Genomic DNA, 24265 nt, shown 5'->3' with positions numbered 1-24265 from the left:
GTGAATCTGCATACCTAGGCCAGGGGCTTCAAAGCCCCTGCTGCCTTGGATATGCAACCCTGGCTTCCCCAGACCTGGAAGAATCTACCCCCTGCCCTGGGCCCATTTGGCACCAGTACAGGCAATGAATTAGCTATGCAAGTAGACGTGTTGCATAACAGGCTAATAACACCCTTAAGGTGGCCTGCTTGATGTGCTCCACAAAAGAAGGTTTCCACCATTTTGTTTTTGGTGGAATTAGGAACTCTGGGACAGGGTTATGCCCACTCCCCACATGAAGTGGTCATATGGAAGGATGTAGTGGCCCAAGGGTGAGTGGCCCATTGGCTACTACCCTTCACTCCCCTGAACACACCTAAATTCAGTATAGGAGGCCGCCTGGGACCAGGAACTCAGCTATACTTGACTGAAAAGGGACAAAGAAGACCCAAGGCACGCAAGAACTGTGGACTAGCTGTGGACTTGGTGCCAAACCCTGCCTGCTTCTGTCTCGACAATTGCAAATACCCGACTCGTCCTGCAGCTGTGCATCCTCCAAAAGCCTACGAGGGATACCAGCACTTCACCAAACAGCCAGCCAGCATCTCCTTTGAAGTGGAGGAGCCACTTACCTACAGATTGCAGGCACTGACTGCAGCATCCGGTTCCCCAATCTGCTAAACACCTGCCATGGAGGAGGTCACTGTGCTTCAGGAGGTCAGATCAGTCTCCCCACCAAGTCTGGATACGCCAGAAACTGCCCTGCACCAATACCGGGGTACCAGACTCCTTGCAGCAGCCAACGCTTGTTCAGTGTCCAGCCTGGACACAAACACTAGTACCCCTATGCAGTATATGTTTCTCCCATAGGATAACATTGCTTCGTTCAAGGCTCATGCTTCAAATATGACAGCTGCATTTTTTGTATTTACTGAACATTAGAGAGAGAGAGAGAGTGTGTGAGTGTGTGTGTGTGTGTGTGTGTGTGTGTGTGTTTGTGTGTCCTCCGTGTGTGTGTCCCCTAACACTTCCCTATGATAAGCCTAAGGCTGACTGACCAAACTACCACAAATAGATCACCTTGAGATTGTTAAAGCAAGCCCTTTTACGTTTATAAGTGACACCTGGACTCTTTGCACAGGGCAACTCACTTTGGTACACTACATAGAAAGCCAGCTTCCTACAGGGGGTAGGGTAATCAATTAAAACCGGTAAATAACAGACAGCACATGGCCTGTCACTTAGTACATGTTTACCTAATTTCACCAAAGAAATCGAGGCAAAAAACAAATGGCTACTTACCTGTAGGAGTATTTTTGTAATGGAAGGATTTTATTGGCTTTACATGCTGTGATATTCCGCCATCTAGTGGTTGAGTCCTGAATGGTCTCTTTTCTTATGTTCCTTTTTTGGGAGCATGGGTGTCATTGATCACCATCTGGTGGTATGTCCACCCTCCAATGACTTCAGATGTACACTTTAGAAGACTTTGCATGAGGTCATCATCTTCAAAATATTTTCCCCCTTGGCTACTCAAGTGTTGTTTGGCTTACCTATGAACAGTCTGCACTCCCTCCTTTCCAGTTCCAAGTCACCTAGTTTCTCGCGGAGGTGGGAGTGTAGCATGTAAATCCTGAGAATGCTTCTAGCTGCAAAAATACTCCTCCAAGTAAGTAATCATATCGTTTTCCAGTGTAAATTGTATCTTGATTCGCATGCTGTGCATAGATTGTGTAGCTTTGTTCCTTTGGCAGGTTAAGTTGAAATTAGGGTGCGTTTGCGAATAGATGTGTAAGTATGTGTTGTCATACTTCGCTGCTTTGTTAGCTTGTATATCTACAAAGAAGTGCTTAGTGACTATATGCAAGGAGGACCATGTGGCTGCCCTTCAAATGTCATTATCTGAAATATTAGAGGTAAAAGCTAGTTGTATTCCTTTCTTCCCTGTTGTGTGCACTCAAGACTCTTCCCTGAATGCCAACACTCCTACCTTGTAGCATATTTGGACATCTGGATGGTTTGTACTATTCATCTTGCAATATTCCTTTAGTCACAGGTGATCCTTTGCTTACCATTGCAAAGAAAACTAAGATCAGATTACCCTCTGCACTGATTTGTTTCCTATAAGTAGGACATCACTGCCCTTCTGTCATCCATTGTGTGAAGGGCCCCTTCTGCTTGCAACTTTGGTTTATGGGAAAGAGCTGGTACCTGTATAGCTAGTTTTACATGGAAGCGCAGGAATACTTTCTGTTGAAATAGTGGGTCTGTTCTCATCACCACTCAGTCCATGTAATCTGTAAGTAAAGTTCTTATGTAGCAAAAGCTCGTAGTTTGCGCACTTTCTGTAAGGATGACGGAGATGAGAAAAGGCCATCTTCAGTGTTACATATTTGAATCCACCTTGTGTATGGATTTAAAGGGCTGTTTCATCAACTGTGTGAGTAGAAGACTCAAGTTCCATAGTGGTGTGGGTGTTGACCTTGGTGGGGCTTTTCTCCATTTTCTTCGCCCCTTCCAGGAACCGCTTAATTCCTGCAATTGAGGAAGAAACTCCTTCCTACAATGCCACTATGGCTGACAAGTGTACTTTTAGTGAGGCGTAAGAAAGGCCCTCATCTGCATGTAAGGTACCTGACAATGGTAATGTCCTGTGCCCACCCGTTTCTGCGTCCAGCTCTAATGCATCAGTGAATAAACCGGTCCTATTTTGCTGTGGAATACTTTCTCATGATAGACCTTCTAGCTTCTCTTAGAACTTCCATTGACAATTGTGGTAGTCCTAGATAACCAATCTCTAAGTCTTCAGGAGCCATGCCGCTAGGCTGAACATTGCATGTTCTGAGTGGTAACCTGACCCCATTGGGTTGTCAAGAAGTACAAGTCCTGATTAGCCGGTAGTCTACTCACTCTGCCCTGTGCCATTTGCACCAGCTCTGAGATCTAGGTCTGTCTGGTTCATTGTGAGGGCTATCAGAATTATTGTACTCTGTGTTTACTTTGTGAGTCCAGGACAAGTATTAGTATGGGATTTCTAACCTAGTCAAACAACAGCCAGTCAGTGGAATTGGGGAACGGCATATGCAAATTTTCTTGAGCAGTCTACTGATCAGGGATTCCCTAGTGATAGGAGTTCTGGACAACTGGATGTGAAGCAATGGCATTTCACATTCTCTTGTGGACTAAAGATCTGGATGGAGTGTGCTGCTTCTGGGCACATTGAAACCGGAGTGCTGGACCTGGGCAATTCTTCTGCTATTCAGAATAAGGAGGATACATACGGCTAGGAGTCCAAGAAGACTCAGAACCGTCCTCACCAAGACCCAGGATTAATCCCAAACCATGGGATTTATAACCAGGAAATCCTGAACTCGCTGCAGCAGTAAAAAGGCCTTGAACGCCACAGTGTGTGGAACAACCTGAATGAAGGGAATACTCTGTGTGGGACACAGGTAGAACTTCAGCTCCTTGATGGAAAACCTCCAGGATGTCCAAACCTTTACTGTTGTCTGTGGGTGTTTATGCAGCAAGACCTTGAGGTATGGATATACATGTATCCCCATTTGAAGAAGGGCAGCAACTACAGCCATCATCTTTGTAAAGCAAGGCTGAAGGGGAGCACGATAAAATGATAGTGTTCCTGTGCCGCCTTGAACAGCAGATAACACCGGCTGAACTGCTGGATGGGTATACGGAAATAGGGGTACTGCAAACCCAGTAACAACAACCAGGCTCCTGTGTTCAGAGCTGAAAGGACCTAACCCAAGGTGAGCATTGTGAACTTGTCCTTCCTCAAAATGCAGTTTTGCATGCAGGGATCCAAGATGGGTGTAAGTCATCAGTCCTTTTAAATGAAAAAATAGTGTGCACAGCATTGTTACCACACCTGCCCCCACCCTCACTGTGTGACATCCGCTCTATAGGACCTTTGAACAACAGAAGAATGACTCTCTCAGTCAGGACTGTAGAGTGCTCCTTTGCAAGTTGCTCTGCCGTTGGATGAAGATGGGTGGGACTGAAAGGCAAGCTGTCGCCCCTTTGAACACTTTGTAAGAACCACTGGTTGATGTAATGTATCGACAAGACGTGTAGGGAACAGGGTTTTTGTTGCAGCAACCCTATCCCCCCCACCCTCCACCCTCCACCCCCCCACCCCTTTTAGCTACAAGAAGATATGATTTTTGACTCGGACAGTGCACTGTGGCCTGCTAACCAGACCTCATTGCCAGTATTCCTTCCCTAAAACAAGATGAAGTTTAATAGTGCTACAATTGGCTAAGGACTTAACACCCCTGGAAGTCCCTAGAAAATAGTACTTCAGGTATGTAGGAAGGTGGCTCCTTTTTTGATACACCACTATGTGGTTATAACATGCAAAGAGTCCAGATATTCCTCCACTTCCTGACACTTACATTATCTAAGAATAGATACAAATAATGTAGGGGCATATTTGCTCATGCAGATGTGCCCACACCAGAGTAGTAGTGCACCCTGCCTTAAGGCAGGAAGGCCTGCTAGAGGGGTGACTTACTAATACCTTAAGCAGTGCTAGTTTCACAGGTAAGTACACCCAGTTGTGTACTTACCTGTCAAACTGCATTCTTGTTTTCCTCGCATAGGATAACGTTGCTAAACGGTCTACTTTTTAAAGTCGAAAGTATTTTTCCTGAAAAACATATTACCTTTTTGCAAACATCTTGGTCTTAAAATAAATCTTGAAAGAATCTTGATTTTCTAATATGGAGCTCCTTTTTTTGAGTTGTGTATCATTTGTTAGTTAATGTGTGCACAACTAATGTCTTACACCCCTCTGTGATAGGCCACACTACCACAAATAGAGCACTTTGGGTTTGCATTGAGCCGTGTACACTTCTGGGGGAATCTGTGCACGGTTTAACCACTTATTAGAATACAAAGAGCCAGCTTCCTACAATGGAATTCTACTTTTTGTGTTTACTTCAGGTAGTCCATCTAAGGGGTGTAATTAGTCTGTTAGTGAACACACCTCCTGGCTAGCTAATTTTCCAGGCTGTGCTGGTGCTAAATGGACCCTAGGCAGGGACTGCTAGTGACCCTGTCTGAGGGAAGCCAGGGTGCATATCAAATGGCGGTAGAGGCCTTAGCAGGCTATTGCCTTGATATGCTGATTACTACCCATCCTGCTTGGAGGAGGGGATACCAACTCCGGCCAGAGCAGGCACTGTTTTTTTCCCCTCAGAAAACGTGGGTTCTCACCTGCAGGGGAGTTAGAATCCTTTCTGTGGTGACAGGCTGGTCTTCACCAGTCAGCCAGCACACTAGAGGCTGGTAGATTTTCAGGGGGCACCTCCAAGGTGCCCGCTGGGTGCATGTCTTAATAAATTCACTACTGGCATCAATATGGATTAATTTAGACAAGGTGTTTGATACCAACCACCATAGGTTTTCAGTGAAGCCATCATGTAGCTAGGGAACATGCAATGACAAGTGCCCAGTACATATACTTTAGATGGCTTCACTGCTCCCTGGCACTGTCTAGTAAATGAACTAGACAGCACAGGGGTATATCTGCTCATGCAGATATGACCACACATGTAATATAATGCACAGGCCTTAGGGCTGTAAGGCCTGCTGTAGGGGTCATTCAATCAGGGTTTATTAAGCGCGCTACTCAGCCATGAGTGTCTCACGGCGCTGGTGGGGGTGGGGGGGAGGGGAGAGCCAGGTCTTGAGTGCCTTCCTGAAGGCGTTTCGGCCAGTGCGAGGTTGGAAAATCGGAGGTTTCTTTTGGGTACATGGAAGTTGATTCTGTCGTTGAGGTATTTGGGTCCGGTGTTGTGTAAGCATTTGTGAGGATTTTGAAGGAGACTCTTTTCTCTACAGGGAGTCAGCGGAGCCTTCGAAGGTGTTGGTGGATATGTCCGTGCCGGGGTTGCAGAGGACGAGTCGGGCGGCGGTATTCTGTATCGTCTGGAGTTTTCAGAGTAGGGACTTGTTTATGCCGGGGTATAGTGCGTTTCCAGGGGTGACTTCCATATATTTCATGCATTGTCTGGTCTGGGGTCATGGTGCACAGGGTGTGGGTGTGTACAATTTTGTGTTTTCACTTTTGTCTCACCATTTCATGCATCCTGCAGTGGTAGTCCCTTAGGATCGCACAATGCATGCTGCAGCCCTTAGGGACCCTCTTTACAATTTACTAGGGACTTACAGGGGTGCTAAAGGTCTTGCCAAATATGGAACAGTTGCAAAGTTACCTTGTTTTTGGGAAAGAACACTGGCACTGGGGACCTGGTTAGCAGGAACACTGGGCACTTCAATCAAAGTTGCATCAAATACCAGGCAACAAATGGGGAGACCTTGTCAAAAAGGGGCCTTTTCCTACATTTGGCAAAAAAAAGCCTCGCCTACTGATACTCAATATGCATAAAAGCCCAACTTTAAGAGTTGTAGCTAGAGCTCAAGCAGCACAAACACACATTGTGCGGATCTATTCATGTGGTCTTGGTTTGGATTGGACCCTGTTGTTTTCAGTGGGTGCAACATTCACTACCACACTGTTGTAGAATTCTGGAAGTCTTTGGAAGACAAAGTTTGGAGCAGAGCTCCAGGTCCGCCTCAAAGGATGTGAAAAGAAAGGGGCTGATAACAGCACTGCAGGGGTAGTGCTTATGAGACTCTGCCCTATACTTCCGGGGTGGTACAGACTAACCGCGGAGCAGCACAATGCTACCTATCAATGTGCTGGAACACTGCTAAAAAAATCTTGAGATACCATCTGGCATCTGTGGATATTCTTAAAGTAAGGAATCTGCAGTAAGATGTACCCATCATTAGTATCCCCATTTCTCTTAGATGGTCCTTTGCATTTGTAGAACATTTTGTGGTAAAGTCTGGTGGTGCTAGGCATAACAGCTGGATTCTAAATTAGTCATTTTGTTCCCAAATACAAAATATAATTTCTCTGTATCACCTTGAACTTTATCTAGTAGTATGCATGTCTCAAGCATACACAGATTTGAAAACTATATGAGAAATTTGCAGTGTTTCCACAAATACAGAGTGAGCACTTCTAATGTCCTTTCCTAAACATGTTAAACAATATCGCGCTCCGAACTGTTTTTAAACACTAGGCCTTAATTTAAACAAAAGAAGTAGTGTTGGGTATACAATGTTCTCACTTTACTAGATCCAAACAACTGACAATGCTACTTTAACGAAAAATTAAATGGTCATTGTGGACGTTAGCAGGGTCTTGACATTTTGAAGACTTGCTAGAGAGGTGGCCCTTATAAACTGGTTCCTAGAACTGATTGCTCTGTTGAAGAATGTGTGGAAGTCTCATTCCTTCGGTTGATGGCACTGGTAACAAACCTCCAGTGGATTTAACTTGCAAGCAGCCCAAGTTGTTCCTCCGAAAGTTGCCTACACCTTCACTAGGTGGGTAGGGCCTGGAGAAATGTGTATGCCACTAGTAAACTGTAATGCACTGCTAGTAGGCTCCTGAAGGTCAGGGATTAATTATAGAATAGTGAGATCTTTTAATGTAAAGACCTCCACTTACTCTGCTTTATACATTTCTAACATTATTCTCTCCAGAACCTGGTCAACTGGTTTGTATACATAAAAGCCAGACATCGCTAACCTAAGTCTCTGAGCATTCCTGTTGCTATATAATGCGTTCATGTTCTCAGGTCACATTTGACTTCCTTCCACTAATAGGACTTTAAGCTCTGATTGTAGGTCGCCAAGAAGGAGTTATATAAATACTTCCATTGCAACAGTTTTATTTGCCAGATCTTGAAAGAAAAGGGCTCGTTTTAACCCACAGTGTATTAAATGTTTATCTTTTTTACAACATTTTATGAAATCCCATAAAAGTTCCCAAAATGTTAAATAGATAGCGAAATGTGGTTCACAGGTATCCTTTATGACCTCTTCTTTGTAGTTGCATACATCACTGACCCACGGACAGCAGATGCAATTGATTTATTTCAGGAACCGGACCTTTCCTCAATATTTGAGTGATAACTCACTTACTCTTAGATGAAAGGCTCTAGGTTTACAGGAACAATTGCCATTTCTTGATAAAAGTGTTTCTGTATACATTTGAAAAAGAGGCTATTGAGCTTATGACTAATGATAACTCCCCTGAACGAGAACTAAGCCTACAAGCAAATACGTTTCGCTACACAAAGTGGAACTAGGAAGGTCTACAAAATCGTAACCCACAAGGACTGAAATCTAGAAGTAGATGGAGAAGGCTCTATTTTCAAAATTATTATTCATTTTTCCACAGTTAACCCAGGCTAATGTTTTCTGTCTAAGCAATTTTAATGCAGCCTAACAGTTAAACACGGAGAACTTTTGAAAAAATAGCTCTCCAATGCACCCCTCCAGGTGCAAAAGGAAAATTTCAATGATCGCACCATTTAAAATGTTAAAGAGAAAAATCTCTGGGCCTCGAAAATATTCTGCACGAGAGAGAAAAAATATTTAAAAATATTTTTTTTTTAAATGCAACCCAATGAGATGTTCGATATTAAAAATTAGCAAACTTTGTGGGGAAGAAAGTATGCTTGTGAAAATGAAAGGAGCTTGTAGCACAAATAACGTAATTAAGGTGCCCTTGCTTTGTGTTTTACATCCTGAAACCTCATGAATGTTCCTTCTATTAAACATGTTATATATAAAATCCCGGTGGAATTATTCTTTAAAGTATGCCAATTTAACAAAGGTGTAGCAAAATTACTTGTACCTCTCATAACACATACCACAAATGGCTGACTGACTTCGTACAAATGATGAAACATTTTCTTACCATGTGAAGGACATACTTTTCGGCTTCCTGGGCTCCTGACAACTGTACTCTACTTGCCATGTCTTGCAAGGACAGCGTCAAAAAAGTCTGAAATTAACACCAATGATTGCAATGAAAATCCCTGTAATTGTATTATTCTTACTAAATGCATGTATGCACACAGAGGAGAATAATTGGCAATTGTCATATGATACATGAATGAAAACAATATAAATGACTATAATGGCCTGCATGTAACAGTTTATAGTGATACAGGTTAAAGGTGTGGTATTTAGTTTATTTACCAGAAGGGATTTGGCACTGGGCTTTCGACTTTCCTAGAAATTCTGGTAGATCAGACGGCAAAATCTACACCAGAATGTTGCACATCTGTTTGCTGCAAGTCTTAGGCTAGAGTACATCACCTGCTGAACCGAAATAATCTGCGGGTCCCAAGTCATCGGACTGTGTTCTAAACCACTAAATGGGTATTTTCAAGTATGTGCGCTTGGAGGATTTTCATACTGAAAAGGTGGTAGAAGAACTCTGGAATGGGGGTGGTACTCCTCACCCAGGAAGTAGTAAGGAGACAGACTAGTGCTGTCTCTTCTCAAGACAAAAAGTTGTTTAAAAAACGATTTTCACTTTGTGTTTACTGTCTATGCCTGTGGTTGTTACAGTTTAAAATTGTAGTTTTAGCCTGCCTGTAATTGCATATTTTATCACCTGTGTGGTTTTCCCTGCCCATGATTGCCTTCATTTAGTGTGTTGAATTGTGGGATTTGCAGTCCAACCCCCCCCCCCCCAGCAACAGGGATTTTCTCCATCAGAGGGCGCTTCTGTGAGCGGTTTAAACTGTATTTACTGGGGCCTGTGCACTTCGTTTTTTGGCCAGCAGGGGGAGTAAAGCTTTATTCAAACAGTATTGTTAGATTTCGAGTTAGTGAAGCCTTTACCTGCTAAAGTCCAAAGTTGTGGATTGAGCCTGTGTCTCCTAGGAGATTCTGAACAGGAGCAAGCAGCTTCCAACTCCCTGGCCAGCAAACCTTGTCTGAGGTTGCTGGGACCTTATGTGGTGTCGTAGTGGTTGGCACATGTGTACACTGATTGGTGGTTGTATCTGGTGTTTCTATTGGGTTAGGGTTAATGTCCTCATTGGTTGGGTATTTGAGGGTTCTGATTGGTTTCTCGGTCTGTGATTCAATCATTGCAGGGTTGGAACTAGGGCTAGGGTTAGGATTTCTATTGGAAGTAGGGACTAGGGCTTCCTATGTTATTGGTTGTTGGGAGTAGGGTGGGACTAGGGCTAGGGTTAGACCTTTAATTGGAAGTAGCTATTTAGGGCTTCTGGTGTGATTGGTTGTTGGACCAGTGGTGGGACTAAGAATAGGGTTAGGCTTTCTATTGGAAGTAGGGACTAGGGCTACCTGTACCATTGGCTGCTTGGACTTGGGTTGGGACGAGTGGTAGGGCTAAGGCCTTTATTGGACGTAGAGATCAGGGTTTTTGAACTGATTGGGTGCTTGGACTAGGGTTAAGATTGGCTGCAAGGTCCTGGTCTCCTATTGGTTCTAGATGTTAGGGCTAGTGTTGTGATTGGATAGTGTTAGGGCTAGGGTTCCCATTGGCTGAAGGGGTCACTTGATTACTAGGGTACAAAAAAGGTCAGGCTTAGGGCATCTCAGCCCGGGCGTCGAGGCTAAGGGTGGAGAGGACAAGGGCAGTTGCCTGTTTGAGCCTGTTAAGGGTGGAGAGGACAAGGGCAGTTGCCTGTTAAGGGTGGAGAGGACAAGGGTAGTTGCCTGTTTGGGCCTGTTCGAGACTGGTCGGGACAAGGGCCAGAAATGCTGCCCTTCTTCACATTTAACAATACCCAGCCCACACCATCCACAACCACAAACAGAGCAACACACTCACACCAAATATACACCACGCACAACACTATGCACAGATTATTATACCAGCATGCACCATCAACCCAACCAAACCACATCTACACACCCTACTATCCCAACTACCACACATATCCACCATCACCCACAAACAGTACACAACTCTATCCTATACCACTAACCAATACACTCATTACTAACACGCCAATCAACACCATAAATAACTACATCCCACTCAGACACACTCTCCCTGCTGTAATTACACCGAACAGTCCACCTTTTATCACTAACAAATATATAATGATCCTTCCATCAGTTGACTTAAAAAAAATCCTTCACTCTTATCCCTCCACTATCCTTTTTCTATCAAAATTAACAGACTAACATGTTCACTTCTCAAATTCCATATTCCATATTCAACTATACTAATATACTGCCCAAATAACTGAATAACATATCTACTACTCAAATTACTTCATATTTATACTATACTAATTTTCAACACTAATCCTTTATGGGTTCCAGAGTGGCGTGCTACTCGCCAAAAAAGCGCTTCAACACCCATCAGGAGTAACAAGTGCTATATGAATGCAAATCTTTCTTCCCCTTTTATCCATCCGCCATCCTTCTCACTCCAAGTAACAGACTAATATCCACCACTGAAATTACCTCATATTTCACCATATTAATTCACTACTAATCCTTTATAGGCTCCCTGAATAGCATGCGTCAACAAGCGAGCGATAAATAAATACAAACTTTTGTCCTACTCTATCCTTCTATCATTCCAAATCCAAATAACTGACTAACCTATCCACCACTTAAAATGTACTTGCATGTTTCACTGTTCTAATTCAACACTAATCCTCTATGGGTCCCGGAGTAGCGTGCTACCCGCCGAAAAAGAACTTTGACGCCTCGTCAGGGTATACAACCTTTACAACGCAACTTTTACCACGACCTACCATTACCACGCATTTTTTACAACGCAGGATCCATGACAACGCATACCATTACCACGCATGTATTTACAACGCAGGTACTTTTACAACGCATACCATTACAACGTAAGTATTGGTAAGTATATTATTTTATTAAAAATATTATTTGTTTTTTTTTGTAAAGGGGTATTTTTTGGGTTCAGGGTCAGTTTTGGGTTTTTGGGTAAAGGGGTATTTTTAGGGTTCAGGGTCAGTTTTCAGTTTTTGGGTAAAGGGGTATTTTTAGGGTTTAGGGTCAGTTTTCAGTTTTTGGGTAAAGGGGTATTTTTAGGGTTCAGGGTCAGTTTTCAGTTTTTGGGTAAAGGGGTATTTTTAGGGTTCAGGGTCAGTTTTCAGGTAAAGGGTTATTTTTAGGGTTCAGGGTCAGTTTTTGGGTAAAGGGGTATTGTTAGGGTTCAGGGTCAGTTTTGGGTTTTTGGGTAAATGGGTATTTTTAGGGTTCAAGGTCAGTTTTGGGTTTTTGGGTAAAGGGGTATTTTTAGGGTTCAGGGTCAGTTTGGGGTTTTTGGGTAAAGGGGTATTTTTAGGGTTCAGGGTCAGTTTTGAGTTTTTGGGTAAAAGGGGTATTTTTTGGGTTCAAGGTCAGTTTTGGGTTTAAATTTAAATTACATTAAATTAAATTACATTAAATTAATTAAATTAAATTACATTAAATTAAATTAAATTAAATAAATTGATTAAATTAAATTACATTATATTAATTTTAATTAAATTAAATATTAAAAAATATTATATACTTACCAATACTTACGTTGTAATTGTATGCGTTGTAAAGGTATATGCGTTGTAAATACATGCGTGGTAATGGTATGCGTTGTCATGGATCCTGCGTTGTAAAAAATGCGTGGTAATGGTAGGCGTGGTAAAAGTATGCGTTGTAACGTCATACATCCCCTCGTCAGGGGTAGTAAGTGCTATATAAATGCAATTACAATAAAATTAGAGGCTAGGAAGATACTATGGAACTTTTTGAATCGCTTGAAACTAGTCTTCATTGGCATCCACCGGAGAGACAAGACTTATTTTGTTAATCAAAAAAAAGATGTTTGGGAAAAAAACGCCCTTTCACTAATGGAAAGGCTGCAAATGGGACAAGAATAAAAGCGCATCGAAAGGTAGAACGAAAGGGGTATGATCCTTGACTAATTTTCAGCTGACCAGAGGGGAAAAAAAGGAAATGAGTTGTGTAAACTGGTAATGGATAGGGCCAAAGCTAGCACACAGGGCAGGCATATTCATGTTGGAAGTCAGAGGCTCATCTTCCATCCTAACTATGATGCAGGCCATTCACACCCATTATTGAAAGAGGAGAAGCAAAAGAGTAATAAAAGGTAAACTCATTAATGGTTCTAGTTTACAAATTATCGACAGTTGGCTATGAAATCAGAACCCAGATTGATGAACCCGCAGCACCTGTGAGGCCTTTAACTTCAAAGATCAGTTAACGTCAATATGCATCAATAGTTGTTTATAATACAAACGTAGACTAACAAAGAAAAATAACTAAGCACCTTACCTTTGTTAGCCTCTGAATATTCTTTTTATAAAGAGATGACAAGCACTGTTTCACCAATCCCATGTTGTTCTCCCTGGTAAATGTCTCGCTGTGCTTATTTACTAGAATTCGGAGCTCTGCAGGATTGTTGGTTGCATAAACTTGTGCTAATTCATGGTAAGCATTGCTCAAGGGCTGCAAAGCAAATGTAAAGATATTGACAGTGAGGCAGGATGTAGTGCTTTCAAAAGTAAAATAGGTATTTTAACCTACATGACTCACCACTCCAAAGCATTTCCGTAGGGGCAATACATATCAAACACCACACAGAAGATAGAACTTTAAATCAGAATTGAGAAAGTTCCCCAAAATCATTTAGTACAATAAAATCTTTAAAGATGTCATCTACCACTAACTGGGATTTTCCAATTACAATGGCATATCTTTGCCCTCCAACTTTCCATGTGCAACTCCCCATCACATGTTTGTCTTTGCTAGCTATATCCAAGATGGTGGGCACTAAAAAATGTGCTTCACTTCGCCTCCAGCACCTGAGGGGTGGAGTTGGGGAGGGCTCACCTCTTCTCACCAAGTTTCCCGCCGGTTCTCCTGCCATAAAGTGGGAGTTTGAACCGGGGGCTGCCATCTGCTGCTAGCAGCAAATGCTGGGGTTGCATTACAAAGGCGGAAAGGCCTTTGAAGCTTCCCTCTCGGGCACTGTGCTCATCCTGGGGGAGGAAGTGTGACACCTCCACCCAGAACAGGCTTTATTTCTGACCTCAGAGAGCAGGGGCTATCGACCCAGCGTTCCAGAAACATGTCTGGTGGTGGCAGGCAGCCTAAAGCCAGTCAAAGACCACACCAGGGTGCGTAGGTTTTTAGGGGGCACCCTTCAGGTGCCCTCTGAGTACATGTTTTAATAAATCCAACACTGGCATCAGTGTGGGGTTAGTTAGAGGAATTGTTTGGTACGAAACACTCCTGGATTCAAGGAAGCCATCATAGTGCTGGGAAACTCGAGTTGTCGAGTTTCCAGCCCATGTAGTGGCTATGGCTTCCCTGACCCTTACGTTATCAAGAATAGACTTAAATATTATAGGGGTATATCTGCTCATGCAGATATACCCACACCGGAGATATAGTACACCCTACCTTAGGGCGTGTAGACCTGCTAGAGGGGTGACTTACCTATATCTTGGGCAGTGCTGCTTTCACATGGCACACAGGCAGTGTGCCATGTCGACCTGATCGTTTTTGCCTGCACCAAGTCATGCAGGATGCAGTGGCAGTTAGCATGGCCTTGGTGAGGGGAATCTAGGGGACCCTCTTCAGTCCAGACCAGGGTACCATTTACTAGGGACTTACAGGGGGGTCTGAAGTTGCCAACTGTGGTACAGTTTTAGGGAAGGAGCTCTGGCACAAGGAACCCGGTTGGCAGTGACCCTGTGCACTTTCAATTGAAACCACACAATTTTCCAGGCAAAAAGCCAAGGCTAAACACACAAGATGATCGACGGAAAACATTCACCCCCAGTCACAGATCTGGGTTTAATCTATTGATATTTTGCTCACCACGCCACCCCAGTTTAGACATGGCCATATGCAAATCAGTCTTGACCCTGTGCCTCATGGGAACAGTCCAGCCAGAACTGCCAAACCATGTCTTCCCTGGACCGGAATCAAGCATCCTAGGACCGGTTTCTGTCTATCAGCTGTCATCAGCCAGGATAGCTTGACTCCAGTGGAGTAGTGAGCATGGGACCCACGTCTGGGCATACCCTTCCCACATAGGGCGAACAGCAACACACAAGATGATGGACGGAATGTTGCACAATGGCAAAACATTCACCCCCAGTCACAGATCAGGGTTTAATCCATCGTTATTTTGCTCACCACGCCACCCCAGTTTAGACATGCCCATATGCAAATCAGTCTTGACCCTGTGCCTCATGGGAACAGTCCAGCCCGAATTCAACCCAGATCTGTGACTGGGGGTGAGTGTCTGAAAAGTTTCAGCGCTCCGTCCATCATCTCCTTGTGTTTGCAAAAAGCGGAGGCTAACCAGGTCAGAAGAGGCACTTTCAAACTCACGTGTTTTTCCCATTGACCGCAACACTATTGTTTTACACTGGTAAAGTACTGATTTATTTAATGCTTCAAAACTGATAAGCCTGGTACTCCTGTAGGTATCAAATTTAGTTTTGGTGTCTAAAAATTTATAAAAATCAGCTTTATTTTTTATAAATTGTTGTCTGATTACTCTTAGGTCGTGTCAATTACTTATCGTCCATGTTGGTGATGTAAAATACTTAACACGTGTTCTTTTAAGTACCCGGTCTGCTCTTTTACACTTTAACAGGACTGAGTCAAGGTGTACAAGTGAGTACCCAAGGTCCATCTTTGGGAATTGAGCTATTATTATATGGTAAGACACCCCTGCCATACCACATAATACTTTCACCTTGCAACATTGTGATTCTCTCTGACCTCGCTCTGAAGAAAGTCAGTGTAGTAAGGCAAAGTAACAACAGAAGCTTCCCTGGAGGCCTTTCACTTTTCTTCTCTTTGGCACTATGGCTGATACGGCAGAATCCTTCCAGTACTTATCCAGAAGCATTTAAAGAACTTGCCAACAGATGCTCTGACTTTGCTAGAAGTTTGAGAAAAAAGTGCATAATGTTTACTTTGCCCAAGCGAGATATGTTTGAGTGATAAAACAGAATTTTAGTAAGATATCTTGTTGGAAGGTAGAAAAGATGACAGTGGAAATAAGGTCTGGACAGTCCATTTAGACTGCAGAATGTGATCATGAGTGAGAAATGGATGTATATTCTATATGTCCACATACGTGATTTTAGTGACAGTTTAATAGATGGAAAGTTACTCTGCTTGTATATGTTTCAATTACAGGAAGCTGTATGCATCTTGTTATAAGACAACAGATGCCTATGGAGCGTACATCTAACCGAGAACTTTAAGAGACAACCTGTGTGATGCCCATCTTGGGAAGATATCTATGTCAAATTGTAGGAAAGTGCCCCTTTTGTCATGGTCATCCCCACTTTTTGCCACTGGTACTGATGTTTTTCTTCTGATGTGCACTGGGTCCCTACTAACCAGGCCCCAGTTCCAGTGCCCTTTTCCCAAAATAAGATAAAATGGTCTAATTTTCAAACAATTGACACACATTGTGGCACCCCTGTAAGTCCCTAGTAAATGGTACCCCTGTAACTAGGGCATGGGTACCACAGAGTGTTTCCTAAGAGCTGTAGCATGTATATGCCACTCTAAAGGACCCTACTACAAACTGCATAAGCCTGGCATTGCAGACTGGTCATGGTGCAAACCATGAATGAAAACACGTGGCAAACTCACTGATTGTCATGCCTAAGTCACTGCACATAATATATGTAAGTCACCCCTACAGCAGGCCGTGTAGCCCTAAGCCAGTGTGCATTATATTACATGTGAGGGCATATCTGCATTAGCAGCTATGCACCTGTGCTGTATAGTTCAATTACTAGATGGTGCAAGCGAACAGGGAAGGCATCTTAACTACATGTACTAGGCACTAGTAATTATGAGTTCCCCTGCTACATGATGGGTTTATTGAAACTTATGGTGTTTGGGATCAAACATCTTGTCTTAATACATCTGTACTGTTGTCAGTACAATATTTATTATGGCATGCACTCAGAGGGCACCTTAGAGGTGCCCCCTGAAAAACCTATCACTGTCTAGTGTGCTGGCTGACTGGTAATGACAGACAGCCAAATACATACATGGTGATAAGTGTTATTGACATATTAAGATGTAGTGAGAATTTGTGAAGTGAGTGGGTGGGCTATAATGAATAACATGTATAATATTTCAACTGAATGGTGTATGAAACATATTGAAAAACGTTTCTAATATTTACTAGATAATAAAACTGTAAAAAGGTTTCATTACATCTGAGAAGTAGGAAGAGTGTTTTTGTAACAAAAATATGGTGTACACATGACAGTTTTCGTATTTTTTTTTGTTATACTGAAAAGTACTTCCTTCACCCAATCAGATTCTCAGTGAGACTAGGCTTTTTATTTTGCACTTGTGCTGGATACAGGATGGTCTTTGTGAAACTGATATGAAGGGGGTGAGGAGTTAGCCTAACGGCTGGGGCGGTCAACCTAGAATCTGGGGAACTGTGTTGGAGTCTCGGCAATGATGCTGAACATCCTGTGATTCTGGGAAAATCACTTAATCTCCCCATGCCTAACAAAAATGAATGTGGCCTCATGTAATGCAATGTAATGCTATGTAAAGTGCTCTGATACCCGATTCAGGTCAAGTCCCCACTATATAAAACTCAGTAAAAAAAAGGCCTGAGTCGAGAGAAGGAACAGAGTAGATTAGGAAGTTTAGATGATAAAGAAGACTTCAATAGTCAGTCGTCAAGTTACGTATTAACCAAGATGCCCTATCTTCTTGGGATAGCCATGATTTCTGCCATGCATTGTGAAAATAATTGAGGTGCGGATTTCAGGCAAAAAGGAAGAACACTGTATTGGTATTGAGAGTTGCTTGTTTATAATTTAACCTCTATGAATGATATTCAATCTTTCTGTTGAAAATGTGGTTATATCGGTCGCACTGCATTTAGCATACATGCTTCCAAACCCCACATGTTCAATCTATAGTCATACCTAGAAATCCTATTGGGCTTGAAGAAGTTCTAGAGACAATATTCACACTTCCATACCTATAGAGCAACATCTGATGCGGCCAGCCTTCTGCTCAAGCTGTCTAAAAGTCATCAGAAAAATTCAGAAGTAGGAGACAGGCACTCCTCAGCCTTTGGCACCCTCACCTGTCTGTAACGATCTCCCTGCAGACATCTGCAAGACTTCGATTCATGTTTCTTTGGGCAGGGTTAAAAACCCTCAAACTCATATCATGTTCGATTAAGCCAGAGCTTTTAATGTTATGCACGTCGATGAGTTGAATATTTTTTTGCCTGAATAGATGACTCTTATTTCTTCATGTAAGAAACTGTCACTGTGAATGTGGCAGTACCTATTTAAATAAATGTGGCAATGTGCAAAGCAAATTGTGCTTCAACTTTGGCAAACATATTAAAAGGGAATTCTAGGTAAAGCACTTCTCAATTTATAAGGAACCTTTTTCCCACCCGATTCAAGACACCTATAAGCAATGATGTTATATAGTTTGCACTACACAAACAAAATAAACACACATAAGATATATAGATACGCTCTCTGCTCACCTTAATGAATCGACCTACTATCTGTGAGGTGTATTTCGGCAGCTGCTGAACTTTGCCATGTAATATCAAAGAGACTAGTATATACTTTTTATACGATTCTAGCATGATATGACTGACTGCCATGGCTGGTGTTGTTATTGCCTGAATGAAACAAAACAAACATAAAAACTGTTAGCGCATTCTTTAAAATATCCTCCTGAAATGTAACACAAGAATGCTTAAGAAAACATGGGGGCATTATCAATGCAATTTAACATTTTATGCAGTATATGATCACCAATTACTGGATTTCTTAATGTTTCTGTGCAGAGCCTGTCCATTATTGTGGGATTACACAGATGTCAAGGGATCCCTGGTGTATGCCTACCAATAAGCCTTTGGCCAAAGTGTAAATATGGTGTGGAAAGAAGGGAGACAGCTTTGATTCTGCCTGTTGAGTCTGTAAGGAGCAAGGGTAACTCTTATGTCCTACGTCACAACACCTTGTAAAGGGAGATACATTTAGGGTGTTTGTGTGAAAGCAGTGAGCACAAGAACCATTAGACCTCTGCCAAAGCAGTCAGTTGAAATCATAGCTCGACCTTGAACAACCCTTCCCAGGGATACTTCTGGCAAATGCAGTCCAGTGCCCTGACAGGCAGGCCAGTTCTTCCTCCTTCCTTACCAGGCAGTTTTCCCCCAGACTTTGGTATAATGATAATCAGAACTAAGAAGGTCTACCACAAAGTTAGTCCTGGTCCAGTGCATTTCTTCCGTTCACCGGCAGGCCTCGTTGGTATCAAAACAATCACAAAAGAGGTGATTTGTGTGCTTTACTTCTTGCTATTGGGTTGTGAAAGCAGCATAAAGTCATCAGAAGGTCTATATAGCCATCAGAGGGTCTGCAATGTTTGTAGAATCCTCAAACTCTAGAGAAATATTTGATCCTGTTGCTGGCCTGATTGTATAGGCTTTTAACAACAGATTATCCAGTCAAACTAGTTTAGACTAGCCAGGGTGGGATGAGAATTGGCCTCAGAAAACACACCTACATCTGCTCTTATTGCCAATCAAGTTGGGTGCAACACCAAAAAAGTAGGAAAACAGAGTTTCACTGTAGAATATTGGCTTTTCACATGGTTCCCATAATTCTCTGCCAGGTACTACTGGTATTTGGACGGTCCACACTGAGAAAGCACAGTCTAGTTTCTCAATGCACGTGTTTGCTTTATACCAAGTAAGTTAATGGTACCAAGTTTCACAGCTGAAGGCCTGCAACTTGCCAATTCTTTGCATGAAAGGGATGCAGGAGGGCTGATTCCATTTGCCGGACCTCACAGGGTTCTGAGTTCTTACGTTGGATGGGAGGAAAGAGGAAAAAGAGGGGTGATAGCCACACCCTAGGAAGCCCAAAGAAATAAGAGGAATGTGTATGTGCAGGACGATGTCTATGCTACAAGGAGTCATAAAGGACTAGCAAAGCTCCGATTCAAAAACAGGGAGAAGAAAAAGACTAACCTGTAAGCAACTTTTAGTAGTGTGTTTTGCTCTAGATCACAGGCTCTGCATACCCCTGCCTTCTAGTGTTGTTGGGACGCTAAGTGTTTTAGCCAGCAGGTGTACTGCTCCCTTTCTGCCCGCATTACTGCCAATTTTGGGAGCCTGCACATTTTAAATGAGGTATTTTTTACTTCATTTTATTCCTATGTGTTTTAATTGAATTGCGCTTTGCACTTTCCCTTAGCTGCCTCTTGCACAGTAGTTTTGGTCTTCCCCGGTCCACAACGGCGTCAGCTGATTGATGCAGAGGAAAGACCACAGTTGTTACACTTCTGGTGTGTAACTTCCACCCGGTGAGCGCTCTAGGCTCCAGAAGCACCTATTTAATGCGCGCTGGAGCATACGAGCGCCACTGGTGTGCCTAAGGCAAGCCCGTCCGCATCTGGACCACGCCTAGGGCCAGGATCCCTGGCCCAAATACTAAATACAAACCTAGTACAACCTACTCTAAGGAGAGCCTTTTTTCGCTTGGTTATCCTAGGGGCACGAGATAACATCAATTTGCATGTGAAGAGATGTTGCGGCTAGAAAACCCCCAATGTCCAGAATGCTTACTCAAAATTCACAAGAGTTGCAGGGAGAGGATGAAATTTGACAGAAACTTGAATAATGTTAGCACACGGAACACAGAACTTCAGCTATTGCTTATCAATGCCAGGTCATTAATACTCATAATAGTCAAATACTAACCCCCCCTGCTCAAACCTCAGCAGCCCTTTCTTATTCAGAGCCTTGATATCCCCTGGGATGAATGCCGCGCTCTACAAATACCACAAATAAAATAAATAAAATTAATTAGACATAGATATGAGATAGCAAATTACTGATAACAAGTTGGATGTTATGTTTGTTACAGAAACCTGGGGCGAAGAATCATCCGACCCAGATTTTAATATTGCTGTGCCCTGTGGGTATAAAGTCTTCAGGCATGATAGACCTATAAAAAATAGACGGAGGCCTTGCAATAATTCATAGGAGTGAAATTATATCCCACTGTAGAATTCTACCTGCTCCAGACTGTGAAGCTCTTCTTTTTATTATTGGTGTATCTGATCAAGAAACATTTAAAGGATTATTAATGTATCACCCACCAGGTGCTAGAAGTGGATTTCAGAACTTATTTCCTTTGCTTGAACTGGGTATCCAATCTAGATGTTTCACCTTGCTGGGCGATATAACTTTTCACTTGGAAACACTAGCTGATAAAGAGACTAAGGAACTTCTCAACATTACATCAGATTTAGGACTCCAACAGCTAGTCCAAGGCCCTACGCATCAAGCAGGACATACCCTGGATGGAGTGTGACTAATAATCCAGCCATCTCTATCACATCTGTCCTTCCTCTCACGTGGTCCGATCACCACGCTGTTCTATTTCGATATGACTTGCCTGGATCCAAGGCAACTAACACAGCGAGTACCAATATTAGCGTGAGAGCTTGGCACAATATTGATTTAGGCGTACTGGAAAGCCAGCTAGTGCATAGTCTCCCAGACCCAGAGTTGGAAGTAGAGGTTTCAGCTAGAAGTTATACTTCTTGGCTGGAATCCAATTTTGCTCAATTAGCACCTGTCATGGACGCCATCTGCCCCATGGTTTTCTGAAGCTCTTAGATCAGATAAAATAGCCAGTAGGAGGCAAGAAAGAGCCCGGCGTAAAAATGAAGATGCAGTTGAGAAAGAGCAATATAAACGAATGTTAACTGATTATAAGAAAAATATAAATCACTGAGAAAAGCCAATATTTTACGTTGAAGATAGAAATGGTGGGTAATTCAAGTAAGGAACTTTTCAAGGTCATAAACAACTTGACAACCATTAAAAAGGATGATGCTGCCAACTGCACTCAAGATTTCTGTAACACTCTGGCGCAGGCGTTTAAATCAAAGGTTGATCTAATTTATTATCAATTTACCTTGTATACACCTAGCACTAATGTTACAGAACAGGAAGCTAAGACCGCAATGCCGCTCTTAAATTTTACCCCTACCTCCCCAGTGCAAATTGCCACCCTTTTGTTAAGGACTAAATCTGGCTCTCCGGATGATCCCTGTCGTCCGAGGATTCTACATAATATCAGCCATATTATTAGTCCTCAGCTATCTGACATCTACAATCTGATGCTCTTACAAGGAATGTTTCCAACACTGTGGAAACAGGCCTGCATCTTACCTTTATTAAAAAAACGAATCTAGATATAACGGATCCGGACAACTATCAACCCATTGTGAGGCTCCCGCTTCCTGCAAAAATTCTAGAGGAAATTGTAAATTTAGAACTTTCTACCTACATCCTAGAAAACCACATTTTAGACCACAGTCAGTTCGGTTTTAGGTCATGGCACAGCACTGAGACAGCTCTGATAAAGACTATAGAGGAAATACGCACCGCATTAGATGGCGGAGGGTCTGCGGCTCTCATCCTCTTTGACCTGTCCGCGGCATTTGATACTGTGGACCAAATCTTGTTGACTGAACGTCTAAAGACCATAGGTTTGGGAGAAAAGGCCCTTTGACTTTTAACTTCGTTTTTAGTAGACCGGACACAGACAGTGCAACTAGGCATTTTAATTCTGCACCTTTTGCTCTGCCTTGTGGGGTACCACAGGGCTCTTCATTGAGCCCTACGCTTTTTAATATTTATGTGTCTGAACTAGCACCTTTGATCAGAAGTTTTGATCTAATCCCAACCTCGTATGCCAACAACACCCAATTGGTTATTTGAAAAATAGACAAGGATATTAACTACTCCACCAAACTTCATGATTGTATGGTCTTCCTAAGCAATTGGATGAGTAGGCATTGCTTGAAGTTAAATTCAATTAAAACGGATGTGGTGCTATTTGGAAAGCTGTTTCCTCTATGGTCTCCAGTTTGGTGACCAGGTACACCTTGGGCCCCCTTACTACACCGGTAGCAAAGGCTACGATTTTGGGGGGTCTTAATAGATGAAAAGTTTAATTTTAAATCTCAGATTTCAAAGGTGGGGCCTTCTGCATCTAAACCGTGCGTAAAATTCTTCCATTTATCCCTAAAAATCGCAGAAAAACTGTTTTAACTTCCCTGGTTTTATCAAAATTGGACTATTGTAATGCCTTCTATATTAACGTGCAGTCCAATCAGCTCAGAAGACAACAATAAGTGTAAAATGCCACCGCCAGATTTGGACGTTCCCAAACACCAGTCCATTAGGGCTGGGATTCAAGAGTTACATTGGCTTCCAGTCGCCCACCGCGTGAAATTCAAGGCACTTTACGGAGAAGGACCACAATTTCTTTGGCACGCTTTTAGCTGGTCTCTCCTAGTATATCACTACGGTCGGCCAATGATCTCCTAATACCCGCCTCCAGTGTCAAAAAGACGAACTTTGAGAGGGGGGGGATGGGTTTCAGACATAGTACTATCAGGATATGGAACTCTCTTCCACTTTCTCTCAGGAAGATTTCATCCCGGTTTAAATTTAGAACACCTAAAAACCTGTTTTAAAAAAAAATTAGCTTCCCTCTTACAGCATCGGACCATAAGCGCCTAGACACCTAAGGGTATTAGTGCACTATATAAATTGTTACAACATTACATAGTGTTGGGCTTGGAAGTTTGCAGGTTCTATTTCATGTTTCAAAGTCTTTCGAGACACAGGATGCACAGTGACTCAGCCTTTAATGGACAATGTGCAAAGGTACCAACTCTGTTAGATTGTTTTTCGCACATCGGGTAAATAGGTTTGGAATGACGGTTGAACATAGCATGTGCACCATGTGTATTGAGCAGTGTCAAACAAGTTATAAGATAAGAGATCAAACTAGAAGGTTATGTAACCATAGTTTGCTGTCAGGCCAGGAAATCCACACTTCAGCTTGCGAGCAGGATATTACCCAAAAAGGCCATGGTTGCACTTTTTTTTTTAAGGGTGGAGTGTGCCCCAGGATGGAGGTAGTTTGGGGTTAGTGGTAGGGTCTTTTGAGCTTTGTGTTAGCAGGTCTGAATGCCATTGACTACCCACTTAGTTATGCCAGCCTTCGAGAAGGGATGGCCCTTGTGGCATTTTGAAAAGGTAGAAAGAGATGGTCAGACTTGCAGAAGGATTTGTTTTTTTCAATACTGTGCATGTGGCATGTTTAACGTCAAGGGCAGTGCTCGCCAAACTTTTTGGAACCACAACCTTCTTTTTAAAATGACAAACTTTCACGACTCACCTAGCTTTAAAGGACATGAGGCGGTCTATTTTTTAATAACTAAAACATGTGCGGCTTTGCACTGTCATTTCCTGATAGTGCATTTTCAATTGAAATGGCCACTAAATGTGCAGAGAGAA

The 24265-nt window shown here is 42.6% G+C and overlaps 1 protein-coding gene across 1 annotated transcript in view; it reads right to left on the bottom strand.

Annotated features, from left to right (window-relative positions):
* COPS3 (COP9 signalosome subunit 3) overlaps positions 1-24265 on the bottom strand; it is a 97745-nt gene that overhangs the window by 8411 nt on the left and 65069 nt on the right. Inside the window, exons 7-9 of the mRNA XM_078665212.1 lie at positions 18413-18553; positions 13168-13341; positions 8780-8866 (exon numbers count right to left, since the gene is read on the bottom strand). Coding sequence (XP_078521338.1) covers positions 8780-8866; positions 13168-13341; positions 18413-18553 — 402 coding nt within the window. The remainder of the gene's footprint in view (positions 1-8779; positions 8867-13167; positions 13342-18412; positions 18554-24265) is intronic.

This window comes from Lissotriton helveticus, chromosome 10 (assembly GCF_964261635.1).
Source record: "Lissotriton helveticus chromosome 10, aLisHel1.1, whole genome shotgun sequence".
NCBI lineage: Eukaryota > Metazoa > Chordata > Amphibia > Caudata > Salamandridae > Lissotriton > Lissotriton helveticus.
This window is presented reverse-complemented; position numbering and strand designations above follow the sequence as displayed.